At 37.9% G+C, this 26,546-nt stretch overlaps 3 protein-coding genes across 8 annotated transcripts; 1 reads left to right on the forward strand and 2 right to left on the reverse strand.

Moving 5' to 3' along the window:
* Nucleotides 1-1,892: 1,892 nt before the first annotated feature.
* On the reverse strand, nt 1,893-10,488 carry cdhr5b (cadherin-related family member 5b). Of its 2 annotated transcripts, XM_079450557.1 has the most exons (15): nt 10,307-10,483; nt 9,458-9,636; nt 9,229-9,291; nt 8,763-8,852; nt 8,471-8,560; nt 8,295-8,396; nt 7,682-7,864; nt 7,390-7,480; nt 7,190-7,281; nt 5,827-6,033; nt 5,632-5,745; nt 5,488-5,554; nt 4,451-4,645; nt 3,509-3,684; nt 1,893-3,221 (listed from the first exon to the last, which is right to left on the reverse strand). In XM_079450557.1, the coding sequence occupies exons 1-15, from the start codon at nt 10,365-10,367 to the stop codon at nt 2,733-2,735; spliced, it is 2,199 nt and encodes a 732-aa protein (XP_079306683.1). In that variant the 5' UTR covers nt 10,368-10,483; the 3' UTR covers nt 1,893-2,732. The 2 variants fall into 2 exon arrangements, with proteins under 2 accessions (XP_079306683.1, XP_079306684.1); XM_079450558.1 differs by lacking the exon at nt 4,451-4,645 and having other exon boundaries at nt 10,307-10,488.
* Nucleotides 10,489-11,422: 934 nt separating this feature from the next.
* Nucleotides 11,423-18,606, reverse strand: LOC306890084 (uncharacterized protein). The gene is made up of 5 exons (XM_079449587.1): nt 18,019-18,606; nt 12,736-12,826; nt 12,125-12,226; nt 11,731-11,868; nt 11,423-11,609 (listed from the first exon to the last, which is right to left on the reverse strand). Exons 2-5 carry the CDS (start codon nt 12,816-12,818, stop codon nt 11,540-11,542), a joined length of 393 nt encoding a protein of 130 aa, XP_079305713.1. The 5' UTR covers nt 12,819-12,826; nt 18,019-18,606; the 3' UTR covers nt 11,423-11,539.
* drd4a (dopamine receptor D4a) lies at nt 18,116-25,974 on the forward strand. Of its 5 annotated transcripts, XM_079449586.1 has the most exons (6): nt 18,116-18,804; nt 19,086-19,430; nt 20,056-20,168; nt 22,315-22,913; nt 24,928-25,184; nt 25,299-25,877. In XM_079449586.1, the coding sequence occupies exons 3-5, from the start codon at nt 20,083-20,085 to the stop codon at nt 25,158-25,160; spliced, it is 918 nt and encodes a 305-aa protein (XP_079305712.1). In that variant the 5' UTR covers nt 18,116-18,804; nt 19,086-19,430; nt 20,056-20,082; the 3' UTR covers nt 25,161-25,184; nt 25,299-25,877. The 5 variants fall into 5 exon arrangements, with proteins under 5 accessions (XP_079305712.1, XP_079305709.1, XP_079305711.1 ...); XM_079449583.1 differs by lacking the exon at nt 19,086-19,430 and having other exon boundaries at nt 25,299-25,974; XM_079449585.1 differs by lacking the exon at nt 19,086-19,430 and having other exon boundaries at nt 24,928-25,197; nt 25,322-25,877.
* Nucleotides 25,975-26,546: the final 572 nt, after the last annotated feature.

Consider the following 26,546-nt stretch of genomic DNA (forward strand, 5'->3'; position numbering starts at 1 on the left):
CTCTGCTCTCTCTCTCTCTGCTCTCTGCTCTCTCTCTCTCTGCTCTCTCTCTCTCTCTGCTCTCTCTCTCTCTCTCTCTCTCTCTCTCTCTCTCTCTCTCTCTCTCTCTCTCTCTCTGTCTCTCTGTCTCTCTGTCTCTCTGTCTCTCTGTCTCTCTGTCTCTCTGTCTCTCTGTCTCTCTGTCTCTCTGTCTCTCTGTCTCTCTGTCTCTGTCTGTCTCACTCTCTGTCTGTCTGTCTCTCTCTCTCTTTCTCTCTTTCTCTCTCTCTCTTTCAATCTTTCATCCTTTCTTTCTTTCTTTCTATCTTTCATTCTTCTTTCCTTGCTATTTTTCTAGCTTTTTCTTTTTCCCTTGCTTGCTTATTCTTTAATAATAATTTATTATCTTTATATGTTTCTTTTCTATTTTTCTTTCAATATTAGATTTTCTTGACACTTTGAGGGTGAATAAACAATGACGACATCATTTTTATATTTGACAATGTAAAATCTGCCGCTTACCAAAATCTTTCAGCTGCTGTTAGTCACAAAACAACCCTGAGAATGTTGATTTCTAGATCTACACAGCACAATGAATTTAAGACTGTAAACAACTTCACAATACATGCATGTATGCGTTTCAAGAAGTTTTCCTCATCATTATGACAGAACTTTATACTGTATTAGAAACCAATGGATAACTTTCACCCTAAGCTTCGTATAGAGTTTAAACAGTTTGTCCAGCTGAGAGATGACTGTATTCAGCATCACTTGTATGACTCGACTTGCAGTAATATACTAACAAAGCACTCACCTCTGTTAAATGTGTCTTACAGGCGTGTGGTTTGAAGCAGATTTCATTCTGAACTTCATCGGCTGCTGTTTAAGCCTATTATATGTTCTTTCCCCAACTTGCCACCTTCTCAAATGCCCTGTTGCTTGGATACACGCCTGATTTTCCCTGTAAAGTGCCATTGAAAGCCCGACACGTCCAACCCTGAACAATGAAACAATGATGGAACCAGAAAGAGGAAGCATTCTTTCACTCCAGAATAAAACCACATGAAACAGCCGGTGTGGATCACAGTTAGCTCGGACATCATTTTCCCCTCCTGTTATTTTTCAGGAATTAATTGACCTTTGTCTTTCTTCCAAATCCGCTTCATTCATTCTGTCAAGGGCCTTTAAAGAACGTAGGTCACACTGACCCAGAACTAAAGGAGCTTTTATCTACAAGAGATGTTAAGAAGTTTAACAATGCTGTTTAAGAAATGCTGAGCGCTTATTCAGCATCAATGTATAAGAGATTTGACAAAAAAATCCTGTGATGGACAGCTAATAGTGTCAAGCAAGTGTATAATATATGACTGTTTCTGGATATGTTCTTCATTTGAAGCCATTTGAAAATATATTTGTGCATATAAAATAAAGCATATTTGAGTCCAAAAATAAAGAATCGTAAGTCAATTAAAATATATATTAGAAAATATATTTGTGCATATTTTGAATCTAAAACATAATATATTACAATTGTGTCATTTTGTATTATTTCAAAGACATTGTGAAATATGTTTGAAAATGTTTTTGTTTATATTTTAAATAAAAACATTAGGCGAAATCTTTCCCATACAATAAAATACTCTGAGGTCAAGCTTGTTTTCTAGGGAAGAACACCAGGGTAATAAATGATGACAGAATTTACATTTTGGTCGAACTTTGAACTTGATTTTAATAGGCATTCAGATGCATGAGCACAGAATGTGTACAGACCTGCTGTCATAGAAACAGTCCTCTCAGTTCACACCTTCAGAAAGAGCTCTTTAAAACCCTGTGCTCATTAATAAACATGTGCTTTATAACAAAAAAGAAGTGCCTGATTAATGCTTTATAAACATTAAAACAGCATTCTTCAATAAACAGCCCTTTTATTTTTATTTTCAAATGTCAGATTAAGATTTACATAGTTAGGAATGATCACAGTCTTATATTTACAGTGGCCTCAAAAAGCGTCAAATGTATTACTGCCAAACAAAACGTCAAACAGTTTCAGTCTGTTTGTGAAATATGTTTTACAAAAGCATGCATACGGTACACAATAGACGTGACTGTTCTCGGGTTAATGAATAAAACTAATGCAAGTTATAAAGAAATTTATGATTATTATGTGTACGATTAGAAAAGAGGCCAAAGGTTCACTGTAACATCACAAATATACAGTTGATTTCTCAGTGTTGCCATGGCAGCAATCTTGTCTTAAAGGGATAGTTCACCCAAAAATGAACAGTCTGTCATTTATTCATCCAGACGTCATTTCAAATCTGTTTCTTCTGCATAACGCGAAAGAAGATATCTATACGAATGTTGATAACCAAACAACACCGGACCCCATTGACTTCCATTGAATAAGGTTTTTTACAGCACGAGGGCAAATAAACCGTGACAAAATTATTATTTAGGAGTGAACTGTCCCTTTAAGAAAACAAGAAACAAAATAATTGTTCACGATAAGACTAGGAACACGTTTTAAGAAAGTACATTTTGATATCACATTGAAATTAAAAATGTAATTTCGGTACCGTATTTGCAACCTGAACACCTACAATAGTCATACAGTATGACACAAGTTCCTCAGTTTCTTTACATTATCTTTTATTTTATCTCCATTACAGTCACAACATCTGAGCAACAATTCCAAGCGCCATTTCACCATCCAAAGAGACTTCTGGGATATCTCCCCTAATCCAATCAGAAGTCTACAAATCTGACGTCAACCCTTCTTCATCCTCTGAGTCTGAATCTCTAGTAAATCTTCCCGCAGCCTCTTCATCCAAATCTGTGTTTATATGTTCCTCGTCATCTTCATCATCATCATCATCATCTTCATCGTGATCTGCCGGTTCTCCCGTGTCAGGAATGATGACCACTTCCTCTTTGGTGTTGGGGTCGATGTCTTCTTTAAACCAGACGGCTTTGTAGCCCTCCTCTGCCCGTCGCTCTTTGGTCAGGATGGGTTTGACCTCTTTCTCGATATCTACGCTAGCCAGGCTGCTGGAGTCAGGTGCGGCTCTCGTCTGGGGAACGGTGTTGAGCGTCTGCTCCGTCGACGATTTCGCCCCGGAGTCCAGTTTCATCTGCAGGTCTGCGGCAAGCCCGGAGCTCACGCTTCCAGAATCACCATCATGCCGGAAGCCGTCGTTAGTGTACTGCACACCCTCCTTAGGGTCTCCTGACCCCCCACCCAGCTGCCGAAAGAAAAATACACTTTGAATGGTGAATAGAGATTTTTATAAAACACATTTTCATATTGCTGTTGCCATTATTTCATAAACCCAAAAAAAGACAGTCTGACTTCCTTTGACTACAATCCACGTAAAAAACCCTACTACTTTCATCTTTCAAACAGAGATGGTGATAGAGAGGTAAAATTTCTGCATTTGTTTCTTGTTTGGGAAGCTGCTTTTTAAATCAACCATTGACGGCTTGAGAACTTCGCCAAAACATCTTGTGTTTTTTTTTTGTGGAAACTCACGTTGCTTCTGAAGACGCTTGCCTCAGAAAGTTTTTTCCAGTCTGAGTTATGGCTCTTGACATGATGAGCCAACAGTCCGATGCCAACCAGACAGAGAACGATGACCACAGCCAAACTGGCACCTACAGCGGCCATATCCTCCGCTCTGTACCCACCTACACGCAACCGGTTGTCTTCTGGACGACAGAATAAAGGAAAAACTCATTTGAGCGTACTGTACTTCAGTAAACATCAGTTGGCTTTACCAAAAGTGTTTAAAGTGAATAGATTTGACTTCATTTTTGTAGAATTCATTTTTTGTTTCCTTTTTTAAAACAGTTCTAATCCCTGCAAATATTTGAACCCTTATGAAAATGAACCATGATTTATTTTATAGTTATTTTTAAAAAATATGAATTTATTGTAAAATCATGTGATAACCACAGACGGTTTCATCAGACGCATGTGCCTGGCCCTGAAGTCTACTTCCGGTCTAATACAATTTATATATTTACAATTTGTTTTATATTTTATTATATTGATATTAATTTCTTTGTATATCTTATTGTATATTAATAGTATTGACATTTCAACTACTCAACAGTTATTGATTCTTTGTGGAGGTCTACCGGAAGTTAAGTTTGGGCCACATAACGTTTGTTTATGTTGTTGCGGCTGAAACCATCTGCAGTGTTTTCTTTTTAATTTGTTATAAAACCTTGATTCGTTTTCACAAGGAAAATGACACGCATAGTGCAACCATGATGTACCATCGTAGCTGATAAAACCAGATCAAAGCTGGTTTGCCGGGTTTTGCTGGAAGTCCAATTTTAGTCTGATCTTGCTTGGGCCGGTTTTTATATTCGGCTGGGATGAGCCGGCACTTTCACAGTTATTTGAAATCACTTTAAAATCACACACAAGAATAAGCAAGGCTAGATAGCTTAGCGTAGGCGAGTGTACCTGTGGTGTGGCCAAGAGTTGTGTGGATGTCCGGGTGAGTAGTGGGAATGCTGTCTGTTAACTGTGTGCCTGTGGTCTGATCTGTGGTCTGATCTGTGGTCTGATCTGTGGTCTGACCTGTTGTGTGTTCTGTGGTTTTAACTGTGCTCTGATCTGTAGTTGTGATAGTTGTGACAGCAGTGGTAGTCGGGACTCCTGCAGAAGAAACCGGATCATTTGGGTGTTTGCCGTCCAGCTGATTCAAGATATTTGAAATCCTGTCTATGTTTCGTGTTTTAACATACGGTTGTGTCACATTTGGACAAACCCAACCGTTGGCTTTTAGCTAAAAAGTGCATTGATAACATCCCAGCACAGTTTCTTTAAACCTAACCGTTGGGTTTGACCGTATTTGATCCACCATGATTTGAACACTCTTAAAACAAATTCACAGCGGTGCCATAGAAGAAGCATCTTTGGTCCCACAAAGAGCCATCTCTTACCATTTTAAAATCTAAAATAAAAATAATTCGCCATAAAGAACCTTCTGTGAAACAGCTATGAAAGCATTTAGACAAAAAATAATCTTCTATGGCATCATGCAGCACCTTTTTATTTAAGAGTGAACCTGGATATTTGTGCATCTTTCTGGGTGCATTTTTTCAACTAATCTGAATGAAAATATGGTTAAACGCATGGAAAACAGATTCACCAAGCAACCGTTTGCTGAAAGCCAAGACAGCCAAAAAGCTCAGATCAGCCCAACCCTGTAAAGCGCTCTCAATTTACCCGGTTCGGATTGCCTTTATCTGATTTTGCAAAGTGAGAGATGTCAGATGAATTCAGAGAAAGATGACAGGTGAAAAACATCGACGTAAAAGCACCTAAACTTCACATCAAAATCTCTCAAATCAGATTTTCCTGATCAAAGCGTTGTCCAGACATCATCTCTCACTTCACAAAAGGATAAAGGCTCTTCGTATAATAAGAATTATTTGCGTGATATCATTATCCTTCAGTGTTGTTTGATAAAGCATGCTGAATTGATCTAGTCTTACCTGGAGTGACCTCAACTGTAAGAGAGGTGGTGCTCGATTCATCATTGGTCGTGTCAACCACCCTCATCTGTCGTTATATTATATTATCATTAATAATATTTATACGTGATATAATATTACCAACGTCAAAGTTGTTAAACTCACTTGTAAATTCACACTTCCTTGGGAAACCTCCTGTACCATGAGGATGAAACCTTCTGGAGTAATGTTGAAATCAGTCCCGCCGATGACCTCAAATCTAATGTCAGGATTCAACCCCTGCGGAGATAGAAATCAAACACTTGACTCAAGACACTCTTTCCTTCACAAAGCCGTCGTAAATTGTCTCTTATATCTTACATTAGCAAAGTCCTCATCTGTAGCTTGAACTCGGAGGGGTCTGTTGGACGTTTTGCTCTCCAGCACCAGACTGTCCACACCTGCGTCCTCTGAGATAAACCCTTCGTAATTGGGCTTCACAAATTTGGGAGGGTGTTTACTGCCCGACACCACCCTCAAGATGACCGTGTTAGTGGCGTATTGATCGCTGTTCTGCTTCTGATACGCCTGAAGGGACAAAGAAGAGACGCAAATATGAGAGATGTGATGGAATTGCTATGTTATCACAAACATGCAGTTATGTCGGATACAGCACAAAACAACAAATGTTTGGATATTTACCCCTATAAGATCGAATCTGGAGGGTTTGTACACATTATAAATCTTGTGGGGTATACGTCGCAATACAAAAAAAATGACACTACGTAGTGTATTCTAGAGATTCTTTTATAATATATATTTGTAATCCTATTGGTTGGGACGCCATCACATGACCTCCATTGACATTTCTTTCCTAGGGCTTATTTTTCTTTTTAGTTTAGTTTTAGTTTTCAGTGACAAACCAAATTCAATTGAAATACATCAGGTAAAATTCCCAAATTATTATAGTTTAGTTTTTAAGTTTTAGTGTAGTTTTACTAATATTTTAAATAAGCTTTTATTTTTGGATTTGTATGTTAAGTTCAGTTAAATGTTTAGCAATTTTGTTAAATGCTTTTGACATTATATAGTTTATTTGTTTTTTTTAATGTTGTTATATAATGTATTTTTATTTTAGTTTTAGTTTATTATTATAATTTTAGGGACTTAAACTTAGATTTTATTTACCATCATTATTTATGATTATTTGTTATTTCTAACGCAAAATACATTTTCATTAATTTATTTCAAGTTTTTTAATAATTTTTAGGCCAATGTGTTTTTTGATTTCAATAAAAAGGAACTTTTTAAAATGTTTAAATTTAAGTAAACTGAAAAAACCTCAAATTAAACCATGCATTCGGTCAAAGAATAAAAAAATGTATGTACAAAAAATGAAAATTGTAAATGTTTTAGAAATAAATATCTGATTTAAATGTATTTTATTGTAGGTTTATTTAGAATATCGTGATACGAGCGTATATAGTGAACCCGCATGAAACCGTGAGGTAAGTCCATACTCACACCCCTAAAGTCTTATCATCTTGATTCATGAATAGTCAATGTAAATGTGCATTTTAAAACTGCTTACAGTATATGAGCTTAAGGGGTTCGAGCTGTGATTTAGAAATGGAATCGAATTGACCAGTTCGGAGCAGTGAATGACCAGCTGCCATGTACCATTACGGCGGTAATACACGCTAAAGAACGCTGAGGTCAGAACTAACCAAAGTATTTTCCTCACCATGACCATAAGAGTGATCGGACCTGCAACGTCGACGGGTTTCTTTGTTGTGATGTCGCCAGTGTCAGGGTTGATTTCAAATATTTCATTTTCTGAAACAAGCAGCAAACAATACAATTCAGTCGCTGATACGCATTGAAGAACATGCGTGTCCAACATATAAACCTACAGGGACCATAACATAAAAGAATAAATCTCACCTTCAAGGAATCTGTAACCAATAGGTTCGTTTATCCCTTTGTCACCATCGGTGGCTCTGACCGGACCTGGCATCAAGGACAAAGGACCTGTCTATGGTACAAAAACAGTGTTGTACCCTACAATATGTCTGTCTGATTTATTCATCCCATGAGTAGATCACCCAATGAACAACATGACTGAGACGGTGTGACATTTCATTTCCATTCCCTGATTTTGGTTTGGATATTTGATCGTCTGTTTCGTCCATTTCAAATTTGATTTTTTAATTTGATTTTTAAAAGTGAAACCTACCGCTTGTTGGGTTAAGTTGACCGTCCCTGTGTAGCCAGAGCCGATGCACACTGTGCTGGTACCGATCTGAGATTCTGTACAGGGTTGGAACCACGGCGGCCTATTGTCCACGTCTACGATATTGACCGTTATGGTTATGGAGCCGGTGTTGGACACTGTCACTGTAGAGGACAACGGTGTGTCCTGAAATGGCATCAGATATAACAAATGAACATGTGCTGCTAAAATTGCTTGGGAGTAATAAATACGTAGAAACGAAAGAGTGTAACATTTGAAATCCTGGAATAGTTTGGAGGTGAAATAATCTGGATTATTGTTGTAAATTTGATGAGAAATGTTTGAGTTCATATTGAGATCTTCGATAACATTGACTTTCGGTTGCAGACTTGACAAATCTCTTCTGAAACGACGACATGAGATTTCTGAATCTATTTCTCATGAGAAATAAATGAGATGCAGGAGACTTGCTCTCCATTGATCTCATGAATATTTAGGAGAAATAATTGAGATGTTCAAAACTCATAATTTGTTTTCTTATGTTGCAGAAAAGCGTGGAATGACATAATTCTTATTTTGTGTAAACCAACCCTTCAAACCATCTTTTAAACTTCACCTGTGCGTAAAGAATTATGGTGATTTTCTTAATTTTCTCATAATCCAGAAGTTTCTTCACCAGAATGTTAGGATTGAAAGCATCTTCTAGACCAAAATCTCCCTGCGAGAGAACAGAATAGAAGTCAAGGCCTCATTTCAGGGATTTATAGACTACAGGGATATTCTTATCAATACCTCCGGAGAATCAAGCCGATAGAAAATCTGATCGTCTTTATCAGCATCCACTGCTGTGAATCGTCCAACTATCGTATCCACTTTTTGTAGCTGTGAAAATCATAACACATCAACATAAACTGATCAGAATATAGAGATAGTGTATTGTCGACATTAAAGGAGTAGTTCACCTTCACGTCTGTCATCATTTACACACCCTCTTGTCGTGTCAAACCTGTATGACTATCTCAGAAGTTTCGTTTTGAAGGTGAACTACTCCTTTAAGAAAAGAATAAATCAAGAGATGACGTACCTCATCGATATTTAGTGTGTCCTCACTGACATCAAATACAGGAGCGTTATCGTTGATGTTTACCAATATTATTTTCAGATTCAGTGTTGTCTGAAAGATCAAATATAACATGAAGCAGTTTAGCAGACATTGTTTTAATACATCGGTATTTGACGGGTAAACACTTCCAGTAAAAAGTAAGTTTTATAGAAAAAATTGGGATGCTAGGGGCCGTACCCCCATCATTCTTGTGCCCCTCCAAAAATATCCAGTACATGCTTATTATAAAATACTAAAAGCACATCTGTACGATATACAGTATACAATGATGATCTGTTCAGTTAATCACGAAAAAATGTAAAAATTGTAAACATATTTGTTCTCTTTAGTTTAGCTTATCCAACAACATCACCACGAATTAAAAGAATCTAATGAATACATTTACAGTATTTCTTTCAGCTTTGATGAATAATATGGGTTTACTCACAGGGCTGAAACCATCTTTGGTACACTCGATATCCACTTCATAGGGATTTTCTGGATTAAATGTCTAAAACAACCACGAAACCATACAGGACGTCATATAAACATACATGTGGAAAATGGAGCTTACAGTCATATACTGTTATTGAAGCTTTTGAGGAATGTTTTAAAACACACACACAACCAACAAACACAATTGATCAAATATTTTTATCAGATGTTTTGTAGACTACCTCAAAGTCCAGTACAGTGATGGCGACGACATCGAATCCGTTGATGCTGAAGAGACCTACTGGGACTTCTTTCATGATTTTGGCAGTGACCCCCGCTTCTGCTTTCAGTGAAGTGACCACGGCTTCGATGGTGTTGTTTTCCGGGAAAAAGATGATGTGTTTTTCCACCGAGCAGAGATCTGTGACATTTAGAGAAACACAAAACAGTATTGTGTGGAATAAAACACAGGTTTTATGAATGTCCTGGTAAATACACTTCATAATATTATAAGGTTCATAACACTGAGCAACAAGATTCGTTTTGTTGACATTAGTTGATGGTAAATAAAGTTTTACAGCATTTATTTATTTTAAAAGTATAAAAAATTATGTAAGGATTGCTTTTGTTAACTAAAGAAATTGAATTGTATAATAACGTGTTGTTGTTTACAAATCTGCCAGTGACATTTAAATTGGTTAAACTTTAAAATGGTTGCCTAAAAATTGTACGTTCATTCAACTTAAAAATATTAGTTAACTTAATGAGTCTGTCAGTTTTAAGGCAACCAGCTAACTTATTTCTTTTAAGTCAAACCTCCTTTTTTTAAAGTGTGACTTTGTTCAATATCTCAAAAACAAACACACATACTTGTTTCAGACAATAAACCTCATTTTTGAGAGGCAACTAAATCAGAAGGCCGTTTTACAAAGTGAGCTGTTATCCGCGGTATTTCATAACCACAGGAAAATAGAAACCATCACTTTTCACCTGTTTTCCCCGAATATAATGTGACACTTTATGTTCTGGACTATTCGACCCCACGCTAAAAACATCTCTTATTCTTTAGGTTTAAAATGTAAAGCACCTACTTTGACCTCCGGTGAATTTGCTGATGGTAAAAATAAGCAGAATACAAAAACTAAAATCCATTTCTCTGTTAGATGATGGATCAATATCTAGGAAATATCGAAATCCTTTCGTTCCTGCTTCGTGTTCACATCGAGCATTTGAGAGGATCAGTGAAACTGTCTCTCATGTCGACCTTTGAGACGGAAACCTATCTCCGATTTATTGCTCATAAAGACGGGCAGATGTGGACTTTTGCCTCATAGACAATACACAGCTGTACATCTCATAAACCAATGGCAATAAAACAAATATTTATATAAATTATAGTTTTATATATTTTTTCCAGTGCTTGGCCTGTAAACTTTTTCTAGTGAAGTCTGACTGTTGCTGACACGGGACGCAAATTCAAGTATTGAGAGTTTATGAATGAATTAAACTCAAAGACAATTTAATATCATCCCATCGGCAGCGGTGCAATGTTTATCTATTATTCATTGTATCATTGGTTCATTTTTAGATGTTAGGTATTTTGCCGATAGATCTGTGACACCAACATTGATGGACGTCATTTCACATGCGGACCTTTAATCTTAAAGCAACACTTTCCTGATGGGAAGTCTTATCTGGCTGCTGATCTCATACATAAACCGTAATAGTTAGTACTTTGTTATTTTACGGGAAATCATTCCAGTTAGGAAACACACGTTGAATAATATCCCAGCTTATCCTTCGTGCAATATATGTATAGGTTTTATTCTTTCGCACCAACACTTCTCAGATGGTTATGCCGTTGGTTGTTTTATTTTATGTTTGTAAAGCATTTTTCGTGATTAAACTTGAGATGAGATGTGATTCAGCTGTCGATAATGTCAGTGTTCACCATGCACATTTCAGTATTGTACCAGTAAATCTTTTCATAATAATAAATCAGTTTGTAAATCTAAAACTGTGTTCCTGTCACTCCTGTCTTTAGATTATTGTGTTACCAGCGCAAAGGTCACGGGTTCGATTTCCACAAGAAAATCTACCTTGAATCTACCGTAAGATGCTCTAAATACTAAAAGTGTAACAAACGTCGCATACATAAACATAACTGTGTGTGATATATAACTACATTATTAAATGAAACATTCATTAAAAGTCTCAGCGTTTATTAAAAAATATACAACAGTTTGTCATACAACATGTTTGATGATGTTCAATCAAACGGATTCATGTTTTTGTGTTTTTGGACATTAGGACATGACTCTTCACTAGTAGATGTTTGGACATGAATACTGTTTCATCAGGACCATCAGTGGTTCTGCATCTCCACCGACACCGCTTTAAAGATACAGAACATTTATTATAAACACTATGAACTCATTGTTTTATTTTGTTAACATTATATATATATATATATATACAGTATATGTATTTGGCAACAACCGAGCAATACGTTCACCTTTTCTTGCTGTTCTGCATTCGTTTCAGGAAGGAACACATGGAGGTGACTTTAGCTTTAGATTTGAGAAGTTCGGCGTATCTGTTTGTGAACTCGATGTCGCCCAGCTGCCTCGCCTGAAGCCAAGATCTCCTGGAACTGAAGTGTCATTGTCCAACTTAAAAACTCGAGTATTTGAGTTTCAAGGTTGACAAATAGCATTGATCAAACGTAGTCAATGTATTTCTGTTAAACACATGTTTTGAATGCTGGCAAAATATTTGATGTAATTTGCATTTATTCATTTTGTGCACTATAGGTCACTTTGGATGACCACGGCTGACAAATATAACGGTTACTCTTATTGTCCACAAGGGGACAGTAAGACGCTAGACAACACCCAAACAAGTCTCACCCGCTTCTCAGGTCAACAGTCATATCTGCCTCATCCCTGGGAAACAGTTCGATGGGAGAGAAGCTGTCCGTTCTGGTGATGCTGTCTTCTTCTTCAAGATAGCTTATGCGACAGATGCAAATAAAAATTGACATCAAAAAAATGTTTTGTGGATAAATGAAAATCTTATGACTTCCAGACAGAGTTTAAAAGAGTAGAACAAAGTGATGAAAGAAATACATTTAAAGAATGATTATTTAAAGGGACAGTCACACAAAAATTCATTCATTCTTACGTCATTTCAAACCTGTATGACTTTCTTTCTTCTGCAGAACACAACAAAGATATTTGAAAGATGGTTGGTCACAAAACACTGACTCCCATTGATGTAAACCATATCTTCCTCAGTGTTCTACTTGATAAAGACTCGCATACGTGTTTTAAACAATGTGAGAGTGAATAAATGACAACGGGGTAAACTTTCCATTTAAAGAAGCACATAAAGACATAAGAAGTTTTGATAGGCCTCATTCAATTCAATTCATAACTACACGACTGGCCAAAGATCTGGATTCGAATAAACTCTTCTCTCTTTTACAGCCACAGAAAATAAGATCAGAGATTCGGCCGACCTGCCCAGAACCGGTTGACAGGTGGTCCACTGCAGGAGTAAGACGGCAAGGACGGCCTTCATCAGACCAGTGAGAAACGACATTTCCAAACCTTACAAACAAATCAAACGTAAAAACCAAAGACAAAACAACGTTTTAAAGTCAAGCAAACATCCAAAAATGTTCCATCACCCTCAATTTGATGTTTCCAAAAAGATCTTGCGGTCGTTCAGCAGCGTTTACCTGCTTTTTATTCATGGGCTTTATATGTACCCCCAAAACCATCGATCGGGAACTCCCAATGCGTGTTTGACAACTCAAACTGAGTTTTATTGGCCGGACTATTTACTTCCTCATTTGTGATTTTCCTCCACCTGATCGATGTGCGCTCATGCTAATAAAGTTACACATCATTAAAAGTAATCACTTCCTTAATTGGTGGTGAGGACACAGCAGGACTGTTTGATATCGATGTGACCATTAATAAATCAATGGGAAGAAAAGATGATGGGTTTGCCAGACGGATTAGATCACAGCTGGACGCGCGCGCACACACACACACACACACACACACAGGCTTTAATAACTAATGACAGGAGCAAATAACATGATAATGTCCCAGTTAACTGCTCAATGGTCAACAATGAATCACACAAATGTAAAACCCAAACCTCTTACATATTACTGTACACTTGAACTGTACACTTGAAAATGTTGCTGTTGTTTTATTATTATTGGATTAATAAATAAATAAGCTAAAATAAGCTTGAGCAAATAAAATAAGGTCAGTCAATGTAGTGGTGTTTTATTTGAAAAGCTAATTTCAATCGTTGTGTCAGGGTTCAATTTAGGGCTTAAAATATCATGACATCACAAACCTTCTGTGTCTGCGTGTGTATCAACTAGTTTCTTTTTGGGTAGCCAAAACCTGAGTAAATCCTTCTTTTTGAGACGTTGCCTTTTGTACCAAGCTATTTCTATAAAAAATATCGCCGGGAGATCACCACGGTTTTGTCTTACATGAGGATTTCTGCATGTTTTTTTGGAATTACAGTCCGGTGTCTGTTGAATTTCGACATAAACATACCAAAGGAATGACGTGAAGTCACCCGACAGATTTGAAATGCAAATATTGTTTTCATTTGGGAACATTGTTGCCAGTTATTCACAAAATGAAACAAAGACGATGATTTTACTTCGTCACCGTGAAATCAAACAGGATTCTAATACTAAGCGTCAACAACAACTCTTCACCACATGACATAAGCAACAAAATAATTGAAAGACCAAAGAGAAAAAAAAAAAATATATATATATATATATGTATAAACCCCCCCCCTCTCTCTCTCTCTCTCTCTCTCTCTCTCTCTCTCTCTCTCTCTCTTCTCTCAACAGGTGTTCTGGCTTTTGTTGAAACTAGTAACTTTGTATGAGCATCTTTTGTATTATTACTCCTTTATGACATATCGCTTATTTCTCCCTGAACTCTCTGTAAGTCGCTTTGGATAAAAGAGGTGGAACTATACGGACTGTCCAATAGCCAGGCATTTTTAGCCCAAAAAAGATTTGGTTATAAACAGAACCAATCCAAACTTTGGGGGTTTTATTGGCTTAATTGACACAGGCCACAAGATAAACTAGTGCATGAGGATCATAACAACAAACAACATCTTCTACTGATAAACAAATCTTCTCTAACACACACACACACACACACACACTGACTTGAACTCACACGCTGAGTTTAAATCACAGCTTTATACTTAACCTCATACTTCTGCTGTTATTTGATGGTTGATGTTTCAAATTAGCGGTAATGGAGGAATAATGATCACGCTTGTGTCTCATTCCTTTGAGTTTATTGAATGCATTTGTTTCTGTAAAGAGAGAGATGACTAACAGAGCTCTTTAGATCTTCAGACATATCTTATAATACACAATTAGACTGCTGAACCGCAGACTGCCGTAATCACATTACTGTCGTGACTGAAATGGGCACGTATGCCGGAGACTCCAAATGGCCGTGACGTGATGAGGGACAGAGGTTGTAAAGATGAAATTGTAAGGGCAGCTGGAGTGTTTATGGCCGGTGTGATGGATTGAACAACAGAATGATGGCTGAATTTCCATCTGATGTGGTTTGGTTTACTGTGAGCGAGTATCTGACTGTAGTAAACCTTGTTATATTTGAGGTGTTATTTTGAGTCGGTTTTTTGATGGCTTTTGTATTTTGTATCCGATCCAAAGCAAAGCCTCCCAAAATAAACTTTGGTTATAAGGTGCCAGTAGAGGGAGTCATGTACTTTTGTGGCACAAACCCCTTTTACACCATAGAAAATTACTTAACCTTTCAGTCAACAGTGTTTTCAGTGTTTTATAGTGTCAGTTTTATACTGCACAGTTTCACTGCAAAAAGTGAGAGATCTATGTTTTGCCGAGTAATTCTGGAAACGGCCCTGGTAGGCCACTTTCGATTATGAGCCTCCCAAGATGGCGGCGCATCCGGTGGAACTGCAACTTAAAAAACAGGGCGTGGCGTCAGCATCACATTCTCTACTGGAATTAGTGTTTGAACGTTAGAAAACATAATAGAGAGCATTCACTGAACAGTAAACAAATGCAACAGAACACACCACGACCATTTACCCATAATTCCCTCCTGCTGTCATATGAGACTGAGCCCAAACCAATCCCGGCAGGCGCACAACATCTGTACGGGTGTCATCAACCATCTGTGATCACACACACAGGTGTTTTTGGGTATCTTGTGTTATGCAACTAAAATGGGGTCTGCTCTTTTACCCTTTCAAATAAGCATCTTTGTGGGTACATTTGGGACAAACAAGACCACACACACAGCGCTTTTGGCAAACCTGAGGCTGAGATCGTGGGTTCGAAACCCAGCAACACACAGACTGATAAAATGTTCTTCTTCATTGTAAGTCGCTTTGAAAAAAACAAGGTCCTTCATGAAGCCAAAGAAGAACCGTTTTTGTTGAAATGTCTCTATAAAGAACCTTTAACACCCAATGAACCTTTCTGTTTCTTTGTGGAACCAAAAATGGCTCTTCTATGGCATCGCTGTGAATCACCTTTCAAGCACTTTTATTTTTAAGAGTGTATCTTGCTTCACGTGTTATTGTTTTTAATCTGTCATGAAACGCTTTCTTATTTTAATTCCCTGTGTGTTTAGCTTTAATATCCCTGTGCCGTCACTCATTTAAGACTCAATTACTTTCTGACATCTTATTAAAATGAAGATTTAATAAGGTTCTACGCCAACTGTAAGGGTTTTTCAGGTTTGATTTGACTTTAATGAGAGACTGGAAAATGGAACGGGATTGTTTAAATAAGACATAAGTGATAGAAATGAGATTATATAGGTCAAGCAATAAAAGCTAAACAATTTATGATGCTACAGTTACAGAGAGCTCAGGTCATAATATGTTGAATACACAAATAAACTGCGATTTTATTCGTTCATGAAGCTTTCTCATATTCTCTGTGGAGTAGAAGAAATATTAGACACAACTCTGAAAATATCAAAGATCATTTTTGGTTTTAATGAGCACAAAATAAATACTTTTGGATAAGTGGTGCATGCTGAGCAAATGTGTACTGTACTGTATGTCACATCAAAATGTACCAAAACAACACTTTCTTTAAGACAGAATACACATCATTACTCAAATCACAGGTGACTCACTTTTGTAAACTGCAAATTATTGATCAACAAAGTTCTGCAGCGGTGCACATATCTGAAGATCAAATGAATGCAATAACATTCAAATAAATAAGAAATGGGGAAAACATAAATAGTGCATGACTGCAAATACAAGATTCATATTAAATATATTTTGTTTTAAATGTTGTTTGATCGCGTCAATCTTCCTGCAATCCTACAGGGAATAGGGACTTTAATGTAAATTATAGCATGCTTAAATCTTCTCAAATTAAACCCTTTAGAATTTTGCTAAACTACAGCCACAGTTATCTGTATAGTCCCGTGTATTATTTCGACTTTTTTCAAACCTTTAGGTTTTGATGCTGAATTTTATTATAAATGCAAAACTAAGATTGATTTGTTTTTTTTACTGAGGAATAAGATGAAATGATTGATTATATTGCTATATAATATGGCAATAAATCAGTCAGGAAAAGGATTGATATTGATCTTAAAGAAGGAACAGATGCCGTGACATAACCAAGAAGTAAGAAATTTACTAAAGCAAGTTCATTGAATCCTTTACCATGTACCTTCGGCACCTTCATAAACCGCTGTTGTATATTGTTATCAATGCATATATATTTGTCTTTATTTATTGCATACATTTACAACAGGTTTAACTTTAATTCTGCCTGTAATCAGCAGACATTTGTACCTGAAGCGACGGCTCTCCTGCATTCATGTTCAGAACCTGGAAAGGTCAAAGCATTACTTAAAGGTTTATCATATGCAGATGAAACCTAAACAGATAATCCACCGTTAAACAGATTATGACGCCGGGTCTCTCTCACCCCATCAAATGTGCTATAAATGTAGTTTTGAAAAAGCACATCTGAAAGCTTTGTCTCGTGTCTTTCTTCAATCCAGCGACATATTTTTTTCGTTCTATAGATCAAACCATCTTTTAAAACTATGTAATTATGGTGACATCACTCATTGGATTGGATTGGACTTTTTAAGGGTCATTCCAGTAAACCACAATAATGATATACAGTATATATATATATATATATATATATATAATTTCAGTGTTATGTTATGATGTTTTTCATATCTGTGTGTTATACACTATTCTTAAATATTTAAATGTTTTTTAATTTAAACAACACAATTTGCTATGAAGGTATTGAAAGTCTGTTAAAAAGATATTGTATCACATCCTATGCGAACTAAAAAAATATTCATTTATTTATATAATGACTCCTTTCTATATACATTTATATGAAGATTTATATGATGTTATAATGTAGTTTATGAATTATATCGGTATAACACTCAATAGCTTTCTATAGCCTGAAAAAGCAACAGAAGTCATCACATAAATTCTATGGTTGTAATAGGAATTTTATTGCTTTTAATAGAACATGTGGGTCTGGTAATGTGTTGGGTTCTGTCGATGGGATGTTATCTGGTGAATGGGACTAAAGTACTTAAAAAATACTACAGTAATGTTGTGCTGGTTTTAAACAGTTGATGGTTCATAAGGGTCTCTTTGTAATAAAACCATTTTCTAGCATCTTAAGGAACCCTCGGTTGGCTGGAATTCAAGTTATTTTTTGTAAGCGCATGAACTTTACCTTCCCAAGCATGTGTGCATGTTGAAAAGCATCCTCGAGATCGTCTCTGCCACTCGTTGTAAATGTCACTCCCACAGTCACGCAGGATGAGATTATCACTCCATGGGAATCTTGCGTAAAGTGTGGAGATGCCAGCAGTCACCCCGCGCGCCGCGGGCTTTATTTGGCTGTATTGCAGTATTCATCGACTTCTAAACGATGTGCCTTTTTAATAACTGCGATATTATATCGCAATGCATCAGTCGGTTATAACAGCTCGCGGTTACGCGCTGCGCTAAGCCACTTTTAAGACGCTGCGCGCAGCTCGATGGAAATAGAAACGCGACCTGGAGATCAGCGCAAACCTGTGTGGACAACTTTTGCAACGAAATGATGAAGAACGAAGAGATCTTATGTCGTTTTCCTTTTTGGTTAAAGACGAAAACAACGGGAAGGAAAGGCGCGCAGTCCGAATCCAAAGTCTTTCAGGTGCGCTCCGACAATGGCAAAGAAGAAACGGGTTTTAATGATGTGTCTTATTAAAGTATTGCCGAATGACGGATGATTATAGAGACAGACATGCAAGCCAACCTCACCGTCTCCAACCACAACACGAACTACAACTTCCCAGCCCTCATCTTCGGGATCTTATTGATTATTTGTATCATCTGTGGGAATGTGCTGGTGTGTCTGAGCGTTTACACGGAGAAAGCCTTGAAAACCACGACGAACTACTTTATAGTCAGTTTGGCTGTTGCTGATCTGCTTTTGGCTGTTCTGGTTTTGCCACTGTTCGTTTTCGCAGAGGTGAGTTAACAGACTTCCCTTCTATAAAAGAAGTCAATAGAAATTCTAATGGTTATAATGAATGGTTTTAACTATGGGTGGGTCTTGTTTTGGGTTCTATTGGTGGGATGTCATTTGGTGGATGTAACACCATTACATCTTATTGAAATGTAAATGCAGTCATGGTTTCAATAGTAAATGCTTCGTGATAAAAATGGAAACCTTTCGAATTTGTATTGCTTTACTCAGCGTGGATGATTTGGCATCATATCTTAAACTGCATAACCATGCTTTTTTCATAGTGATTTTTTCATCACCTATCACAATGCTTCCCCAATTTCCATAAGAGTTCGTCAGACCACCTTAATGGTCAATCGTTACCCTTGCGTGAAACTCTACTGACATGCATTTGGCTCTGCCGTGGTCCCTCCTGCTGAGATGATCTGCTTCTGCCAAAACCAGACATCATAAACACGGCACAATGCACATTGTTTTCATCGCCCCGAGGCGGGGGCACGAGCTCAAACAGGCCGACAAAATAACCACAGATGGACATTCCTTACCGGTCGAGGCGTCAGACAACTGTATCCCCGGACCGAGTTCTGAGCCGGTGACAAGGTCACGGGAAATGAACCAAACTGGGAACGGTAGGCATTTTAGGCCAAGGACACAGTAAATAGCCTCATGTGGTTCATCCATGACTTAATGACAATTGTACATGAGTGCCCATACCGCACAGCCACTGTGTCCACTTATGTCGCCAATGTGGGTCGCTGGGATGGCAGAGAGGCCATTACCAAAAAGCAATTAGGAATCTGTCCTCTCCTGCAGGCCAATGATTTAAATGCCATTAAATCCTCCTCTCAGATGTTTTATCTCTTTTTTTAAAGACTGTTTTTTGTGTATCAGCTACTCGATTCACGATTTGAGAGCATTTGGTGGGGGTGTGTGTTTGGCTGTTGTGACAACGCCAAGCTGCTAATAGGGAAATTAAGCTTTCAAACACAGTCTGTCTGCGTTGGCCCTCAATGGAGGCGGTTCAGGAGAGGTGAAAGAGTGCACAATGAAGGGTCGGACATAGAGATGAAGGAAACAGGCCCCCGCCCTCGCCCCGTCCTATATGTGGATGATGTGCACATTGCAAAGCGTTTTCATCTGCATTTATAAATGAATGTAAAGTTAGTAACGTCGTTAGACTTTTGAGCATATGATGGAGCTCGCTTGTGACTGGTCAACAACATTTTAAGGCGGGGCGTTCTCTGTCTGTTTTAGTTTCAGGATGGAGTTTGGAGTTTGAATATGACCATATGTGATGGACTCATGACTATGGATGTGATGCTGTGCACAGCTTCTATATTTAACCTCTGCGCCATCAGCATTGACAGGTGAGTCTGACTGACAACATCTTGACACTTTTGGCACTGTACAGTTTTACTCTTTTACACAATTTAAAATGATCATAAAGTCATATTAGTATGGAGGTGTAAAATGAATGTTGGTAGAGGTGAAATAATCTGGATTTGGGTGAATTGTTTGAGTTCATATTGAGATCTTTTGATTACAGACTTGACAGATCTGAGCTCGGTCTCTTCTCAAACTCTAATGGAGATTTTACCCCGGTGTCTGCACGGGGGGTTTATTATTAGTCATTCATAATACGAGGGTCTTCACGCTACGATTACGAGAGCGATTATGCTTCATTTAGACTCTCTCACACGCGTCGGCCTGAAGATCTCAGAGGAGTGCAGGGCATTAATGTCCCTCTACAGATCTGTTTGACTCAGCAGAACGATTAATGAGATATATGCCCAGGACGACACTCTCGGGACGTAAAACAGCATGAAATGTGTTATCCAAGAAAAGACTACCAACACTTGACAGCGTCACAGTGTCGAATGTAGATGGTTTGCAACCGGTAAATGATTCCAGAGGGAGTCGTTTGACATGACCTGTGAGGTCTATATGATGTGAATCATTTTGAGTAGATACAGTTTTATCAAGTTCTTCGAGTGAATCGGCCATGACATGACTACATTTTTTTATTAAAGACATACATAAACATAGAAAACATAGACTAAGAAAAATGTAAGAAAAGAAAAAAACCTTACGCCCCGTTCAGACAGCCAGCGACTTGTTTTATCGTTTTTCATCGCTTGACTTCCAACGCTGGACACGCCCACTTCCTGTCGCCAAGATCACGTCCATCTGCCGCTGCTAGTCGCTGGGAATCTGAACGGAGCATAGTAGTCAAAATAATGTTTTCTCCATGTTTCATACATTAAATGTAAATGTATCAATATTTTTATACAAACATTGCATATAGGGTATATGTCACAGGTTGTAAAATGTACAATTCTTTTGTATTGTATATCATATATATCGTATATAACCCACAATGGGTCCAAGTAAAGTCGTTTAAATGTGTCCGCTGCAGCGTAACAATTGAAGTTATTGGAAAACATGTATTTTACGGTGTTCAACACGTATTTATATCTATTTCATCAGGCTCCGAAAATACTCAAAGAATGGCCTTCTCAGCTGCCATAGTTCAACTCTTTGTGTAATCACAACATCAAAAAAACATAAATATAAAAATTCCATAAAACAAACATCTGGTATTATTTCACACATCCTTTTTGAGAGTGCATGAACTGACAATAGTGTAGAATCACATAAAAAACTGAAATTTTCAGGCAGCTGGGGCGCAAAAAATGTAGGCTACTGTAAATTAACAGGTTTTCCTGTAAAATTTCATCCCTTATGAAAATTAGCCATGTGTTTTTATGTAAAACTAGTGACCATGTTATTTTGTTATATTGCTTACTTTTGGCAAAACCATTGTTTTACTACAGTAACCATGTTTTAACTTTTTCAAATAGTGGTTGTTTTGTAACCACGGCTGTACTGCAGTAACCAGTTTTATTTTTGTTTTAAACCTTGGTTAATTTTCTAAAAGAATGGTTTTCTTGTACATTTCTGAAGTCATTTTTGATGACGTGAAAAATCTGTAAAAAAATATCTGAATGTCAGTGCAAAGAAGAAAAAGAAAAATATGTTCATCAATCTGCATATGGGATGGACATTGGTTTTGCTCATCTTTGGTAGCTGGCATCTTGAGTAAAACTTAGGTGACACATTTAACAACGCACATTCTCATTGCTGTAAAGCATTTTAATTTTCTTTAAAAATGTTTTGAAACTGACGTTCATTGCTTTAATACAGTAGGACACGAATGTGCTTAATTGCCATGAAAATAATGTCATAATAGAGAACAAAACACAGGCTTCTCTATATTATGTCCCCATTATAGAAGTGATATGAGAGATATTATCAGATCACTGGAGAGAGAGGCATTATCAACCGTTCGCCCGGGAACTAGGTCAACCCAATTAGTGAATAAGAAATTCAACCAGTGGCTTAGCTGCTGGTGAACACAAGGTGTCCACCAGGGCAAAGAAGGGTTTCTGTGGGTTTTTATAGATTTCTGTATCGCATGACCTTTTATGTAACGAACTGTGCGGTTCACCGCAGGTTCATCGCTGTATCCATCCCTCTTAATTACAACCGCAAGCACGTGGACCAGCGACAGATTGTCCTGCTTTCCGGCACATGGATCTTAGCGCTGGCGGTGGCCTCGCCAGTGATGTTCGGCATCAACAACGTCCCCAACAGGGACCACAGCGAGTGCAAGCTGGAGGACAACAATTTTGTAATCTACTCCTCGGTCTGCTCGTTTTTCGTGCCGTGTCCTATCATGCTGTTGCTGTACTGCGGAATGTTCCGCGGCCTAAGAAACTGGGAGGAGGCACGCAAGGCCAAGCTGAGGAGCAGCATGCAGGCCTGTAAGAAGCTTCAGGAGGCCGCTGCCTCCTTGCAACCCCTGTCCGCCCTGCCGCCCCCTCTGCCGCCCGTCATCGACAAGGACCTCGCTGATATTTCCTTGGAGGAGCTGGACCAGGATCAGTATCCAGATTCTGACAGCCCGTACCAGGCGGACTGTAAAGACGTAGGCGTGTCTATGCTGCCGTACCCCGGCGAGAGATACAAGGCAGATCAGAACCGGCAGAGGAAGAGGGCAAAGATTAACGGGAGAGAGAGGAAAGCCATGAGGGTGCTTCCGGTTGTTGTAGGTATGTTGCTTTGCATGCAAAATTAAAATCCTGCCGTTTATTCACTCTCATGACATTCAAAACCTGTATGACACAAAAGACGATATTTAGAGAAATGTCTTTGTTGTTTTGTGATAATACAACGTAAGTCAATGGGGGCCATGTTGTTTGGGTATCAATTGGGTATTGTGTGTTCTGCAGAAGAAATAAAGTTAAACAGGTTGGAAATGACACAAGGGGAAATAAATCCCTTCAACTCTCGTGATGATTGTTAAAAGCATCCTTGAAAGCGGAACTGAGAAGCTCTTTTGTAAGACGCAAGATATTGCACATTACACATGCTAATAAGAGTAATTACAAACACTTCTTTCACATGTTGAAACTGCTTTGGCCCTCATCGGCAAATCATTCCTGGCCAATCCTTTAATCCGATTATGACGTAAGGCTCACTTAAGTCCAGCAGCGGGACAGCCGTCACTTTAAGGCCGACTCTTATCCTCTTCACAGGTTTCCTGCCACTGACGTGAGAACTCTCATACAGTACAGGACTGACAGTTCTGACCAACCTCGTTTGCCCCAGGCAATAATTGTCAGCCTGAGTTCAAATGAGATGAGGTGGAATAGAGGGGGGCGATCGAGGGTCAGGAGGATACCCATAATGCACGTGGCTAGTCAGTTTAAAAAACATCTCTAATTTTGTAGAACTGTAAACAAATACTGTAGTGTATCACAGCTAAAGAGGCAAACTACTAAATGTACTTAAATGTCGTGGGTTATATTTATATTGTATTTTAGACATTCGTGTCCATGATATTTAACCTTGTTTGTTTTAAACATACAAGGTTACTGTACATACGTTTGTTTTTTAACATTGGTCCATTTTGATGTGAAATGTCTTATTTATAAATAATTATTATAAGCTTAATATACAGTTTTACTTACATGTTCGATGATTTTTAACCAAATAAGTTGCAGATTGTTGCTTTTGATAATAAAAAATATATATAATATTACAAAATATATTATAAATTAAATGATAAAATAAGATTTTAATATCAAATATATTCTATAGAATATCTTCACACTTCAGTATAGAGGGCAATAATCGCTATTAACTATAACTTTTCTCCCAATTAACTCTTAATTTGCTGCTTATTAATAGTTAGTAAGGTATTTGTTAGGTTTAGGTATTGGGTGGGATGGAGAATATGGTCATGCAGGAATACGTGCTTTATAAGTACTAATAAACGCCCAATATGCCAATAATAGGCATGCTACTAACAACTAATTCATAGTGACAAATGCCCCCTAAAATGAAGTGTTGCCGAATATTTAATAATAGTAAAAATCAGTTCAATTTTCTTTTTATTTGAATTGCATCAAAGCATAAGAACACAAAGACAAGAAGAACAGAACAAGTTGAACAAAAAAATAAATATGTATATACTGTATATGTATATATACGTTATGTATTTATTAAATCAATTCAATAATAGATAATTATTCATAATAGCATCTCAGAGATTGTTATGTCCATATTTATATTTAAGAACCGCGGCATTCAACTTTATTTCCTTTTTAAATTCAGTTTGCACAGAAGGTCAGAACGTCTAAGTTAAAAACAAAGTTAAACTTATAGCAACACTGCTGTGTAACTTTAGGGACACACCTCACTTCCAGAAAAGTGAAATTCAGCTGACCGGCGTGTTCTTTCCTTCCTCTCTCTTCTGACGAATGATGGACACCCGCAGAGAGCAGGATGAATAGATTCCTGCTTCACCTTTCACATTCCTCTGATGAGGGCGACCCTCTGTCAACCAGCTCAGGATGAAGTGAACAAAAAAACCTTTTGAATAGTTCAGAGATTATTCATGCCGAGCTGTGAACTTATTTTAGTGACCTCCTGAATTTCTGGGGAATGATATGGACTGAGTCAGATGTTCAAGGTGTAGTGAGATGAATACGATTTTGTAGATTTGTTTGGATACCAGCCTACCAGAACTCAAACATCGTCTAATTTTTCAACTATCTACAGGTGCCTTCCTCTTCTGCTGGACACCATTCTTCGTAGTGCACACTATGAGGGCTATCTGCGAGGACTGTGACATCCCCAGCAGCGTCACCAGCATCGTGACCTGGTTGGGTTACGTCAACAGCGCCCTCAATCCCATCATCTACACCGTCTTCAACACGGAGTTCAGAAAGTTCTTTAGGAAGTTTGTGCCGTCTCTGCCCAGCTGCTTCTTGCCTGAACGTGCTCACCTCTGAGAGTTTATGAACAAACCAGACAATGTAATGCTTGCATGTAAACACAGCATGTTTTATGAAGGAATGACTACGGTATAATACACTGTAAAGATGTTTGCTGCCATAACATTTGACCTGTATGTTTACATTTTGTTGCAGAACCTCGTTCAAGAAACGCGCAGGAGTTTCCCTGTATGACATCTTATGATGTAATTTCAGGAATGAGGCTTGCATGTACTCTTAAAGGTCATCGTGTCATCATTTATTCACCCCATGTCATTCCAAACCTGACTCTTTCTTCTGTGAAACCCGAAGGAAGATATTTTGAAGAACCCATTTGAAGTTCAATGGGTTGTTTAGTTATTGACGTTCTTCACAAATTCTTCTTTTGTGTTCTGTCATAGTTTGAGAAGAAGGTGAGTAAAGGATCAAAGATCATGTTCTGATAAGCAAAAATCGTAAGGATTTGGGATGAAAGGATGAAACAATGTATACATACACAATTTGTTAAATCGTGCATGCGGTTTACACAAGTATGGTACAATTGAACACTTTGTGTTTCATAAATGAGGCCAATGTACGCTTTGAAGCCTCTATGGATTGGTCGGCCATACGATGACATGTTGTTGCCATTACTGCAGTCTTACATTACATGGAGGAGTTCATCCAGCAACCCGAGTTTTTTTTTATCTGAATGCAACTTACTTTCATCTTAAAAATAAATAGATGTTTTCACAGACATGCATTTTGTGTTGTCTAAAAATAGAGTAATGTAATCCCGTCATCTTCAATGAAGTTAGCGGACTGTGCATTACATAAAGTAGAATATTCCATCACTCTCAATTATTTACAGTCTATCAGCTTCACCCAACAAGGGTCTTTCCTCCACATGCTGATGACGGGGCAGCTGTTCCTTCCGACTACACGTCATCCGTCCGACGTTTCCCTCATTCTTAATGCCACGATGGCTTTTTTTATTCCAAAAACATTAAAAAGTAATTTCCTTAAAAGTGTGCCGCGAGTGACGTCAAGGTCAAAGAGAGGTGTCCTCCTGTGGTACGGGGGCCAAGTGTATTTCCCGATGCTTTTAAAATGAGACACGTCAAAACGTATTACTCTCAGAACGCCACAGTGGCCGCCACTGTCTGTCCGGGTTCAATCTGGCCTCTTACCTCGACGGAAACAAATTTAAAGCTGTCGAGCAACATCGGCCAAGACTAGTAGATGTCAAGCACTGCGAGAACGAATCGAATAGCGTCGCCATACGATGGTGCAGAAACTTCTGGATGTTGATGTTTAAAATAAAAAATTATTCACTACTATCTGAGACGCGTTTTTTAGGAGACGTCTGCATATGCTTTCATAAAAACTTTAATATCAGGGTCAGCACGGTTTGCCAAAAATACT

Source organism: Barbatula barbatula (assembly GCF_947034865.1).
Source record: "Barbatula barbatula genome assembly, chromosome: 25".
Taxonomy (NCBI): Eukaryota; Metazoa; Chordata; class Actinopteri; order Cypriniformes; family Nemacheilidae; genus Barbatula; species Barbatula barbatula.

Coding starts and splice junctions, on each gene's coding strand:
- drd4a (XM_079449583.1), top strand. CDS start 18,559: ATGATTATAGAGACAGACATGCAAGCCAACCTCACCGTCTCCAACCAC. Junction 20,169..22,314: donor TGCGCCATCAGCATTGACAG/GTGAGTCTGACT, acceptor GGTTCACCGCAG/GTTCATCGCTGTATCCATCC. Junction 22,914..24,927: donor GGTGCTTCCGGTTGTTGTAG/GTATGTTGCTTT, acceptor AACTATCTACAG/GTGCCTTCCTCTTCTGCTGG.
- cdhr5b (XM_079450557.1), bottom strand. CDS start 10,367: ATGGATTTTAGTTTTTGTATTCTGCTTATTTTTACCATCAGCAAATTC. Junction 9,292..9,457: donor TCACTGTACTGGACTTTGAG/GTAGTCTACAAA, acceptor TGGTTGTTTTAG/ACATTTAATCCAGAAAATCC. Junction 5,746..5,826: donor CAGATGAGGACTTTGCTAAT/GTAAGATATAAG, acceptor CTATCTCCGCAG/GGGTTGAATCCTGACATTAG.
- LOC306890084 (XM_079449587.1), bottom strand. CDS start 12,818: ATGTCGTTTCTCACTGGTCTGATGAAGGCCGTCCTTGCCGTCTTACTC. Junction 12,227..12,735: donor TGTCAACCGGTTCTGGGCAG/GTCGGCCGAATC, acceptor CTGTCGCATAAG/CTATCTTGAAGAAGAAGACA. Junction 11,610..11,730: donor ATGCAGAACAGCAAGAAAAG/GTGAACGTATTG, acceptor GTATCTTTAAAG/CGGTGTCGGTGGAGATGCAG.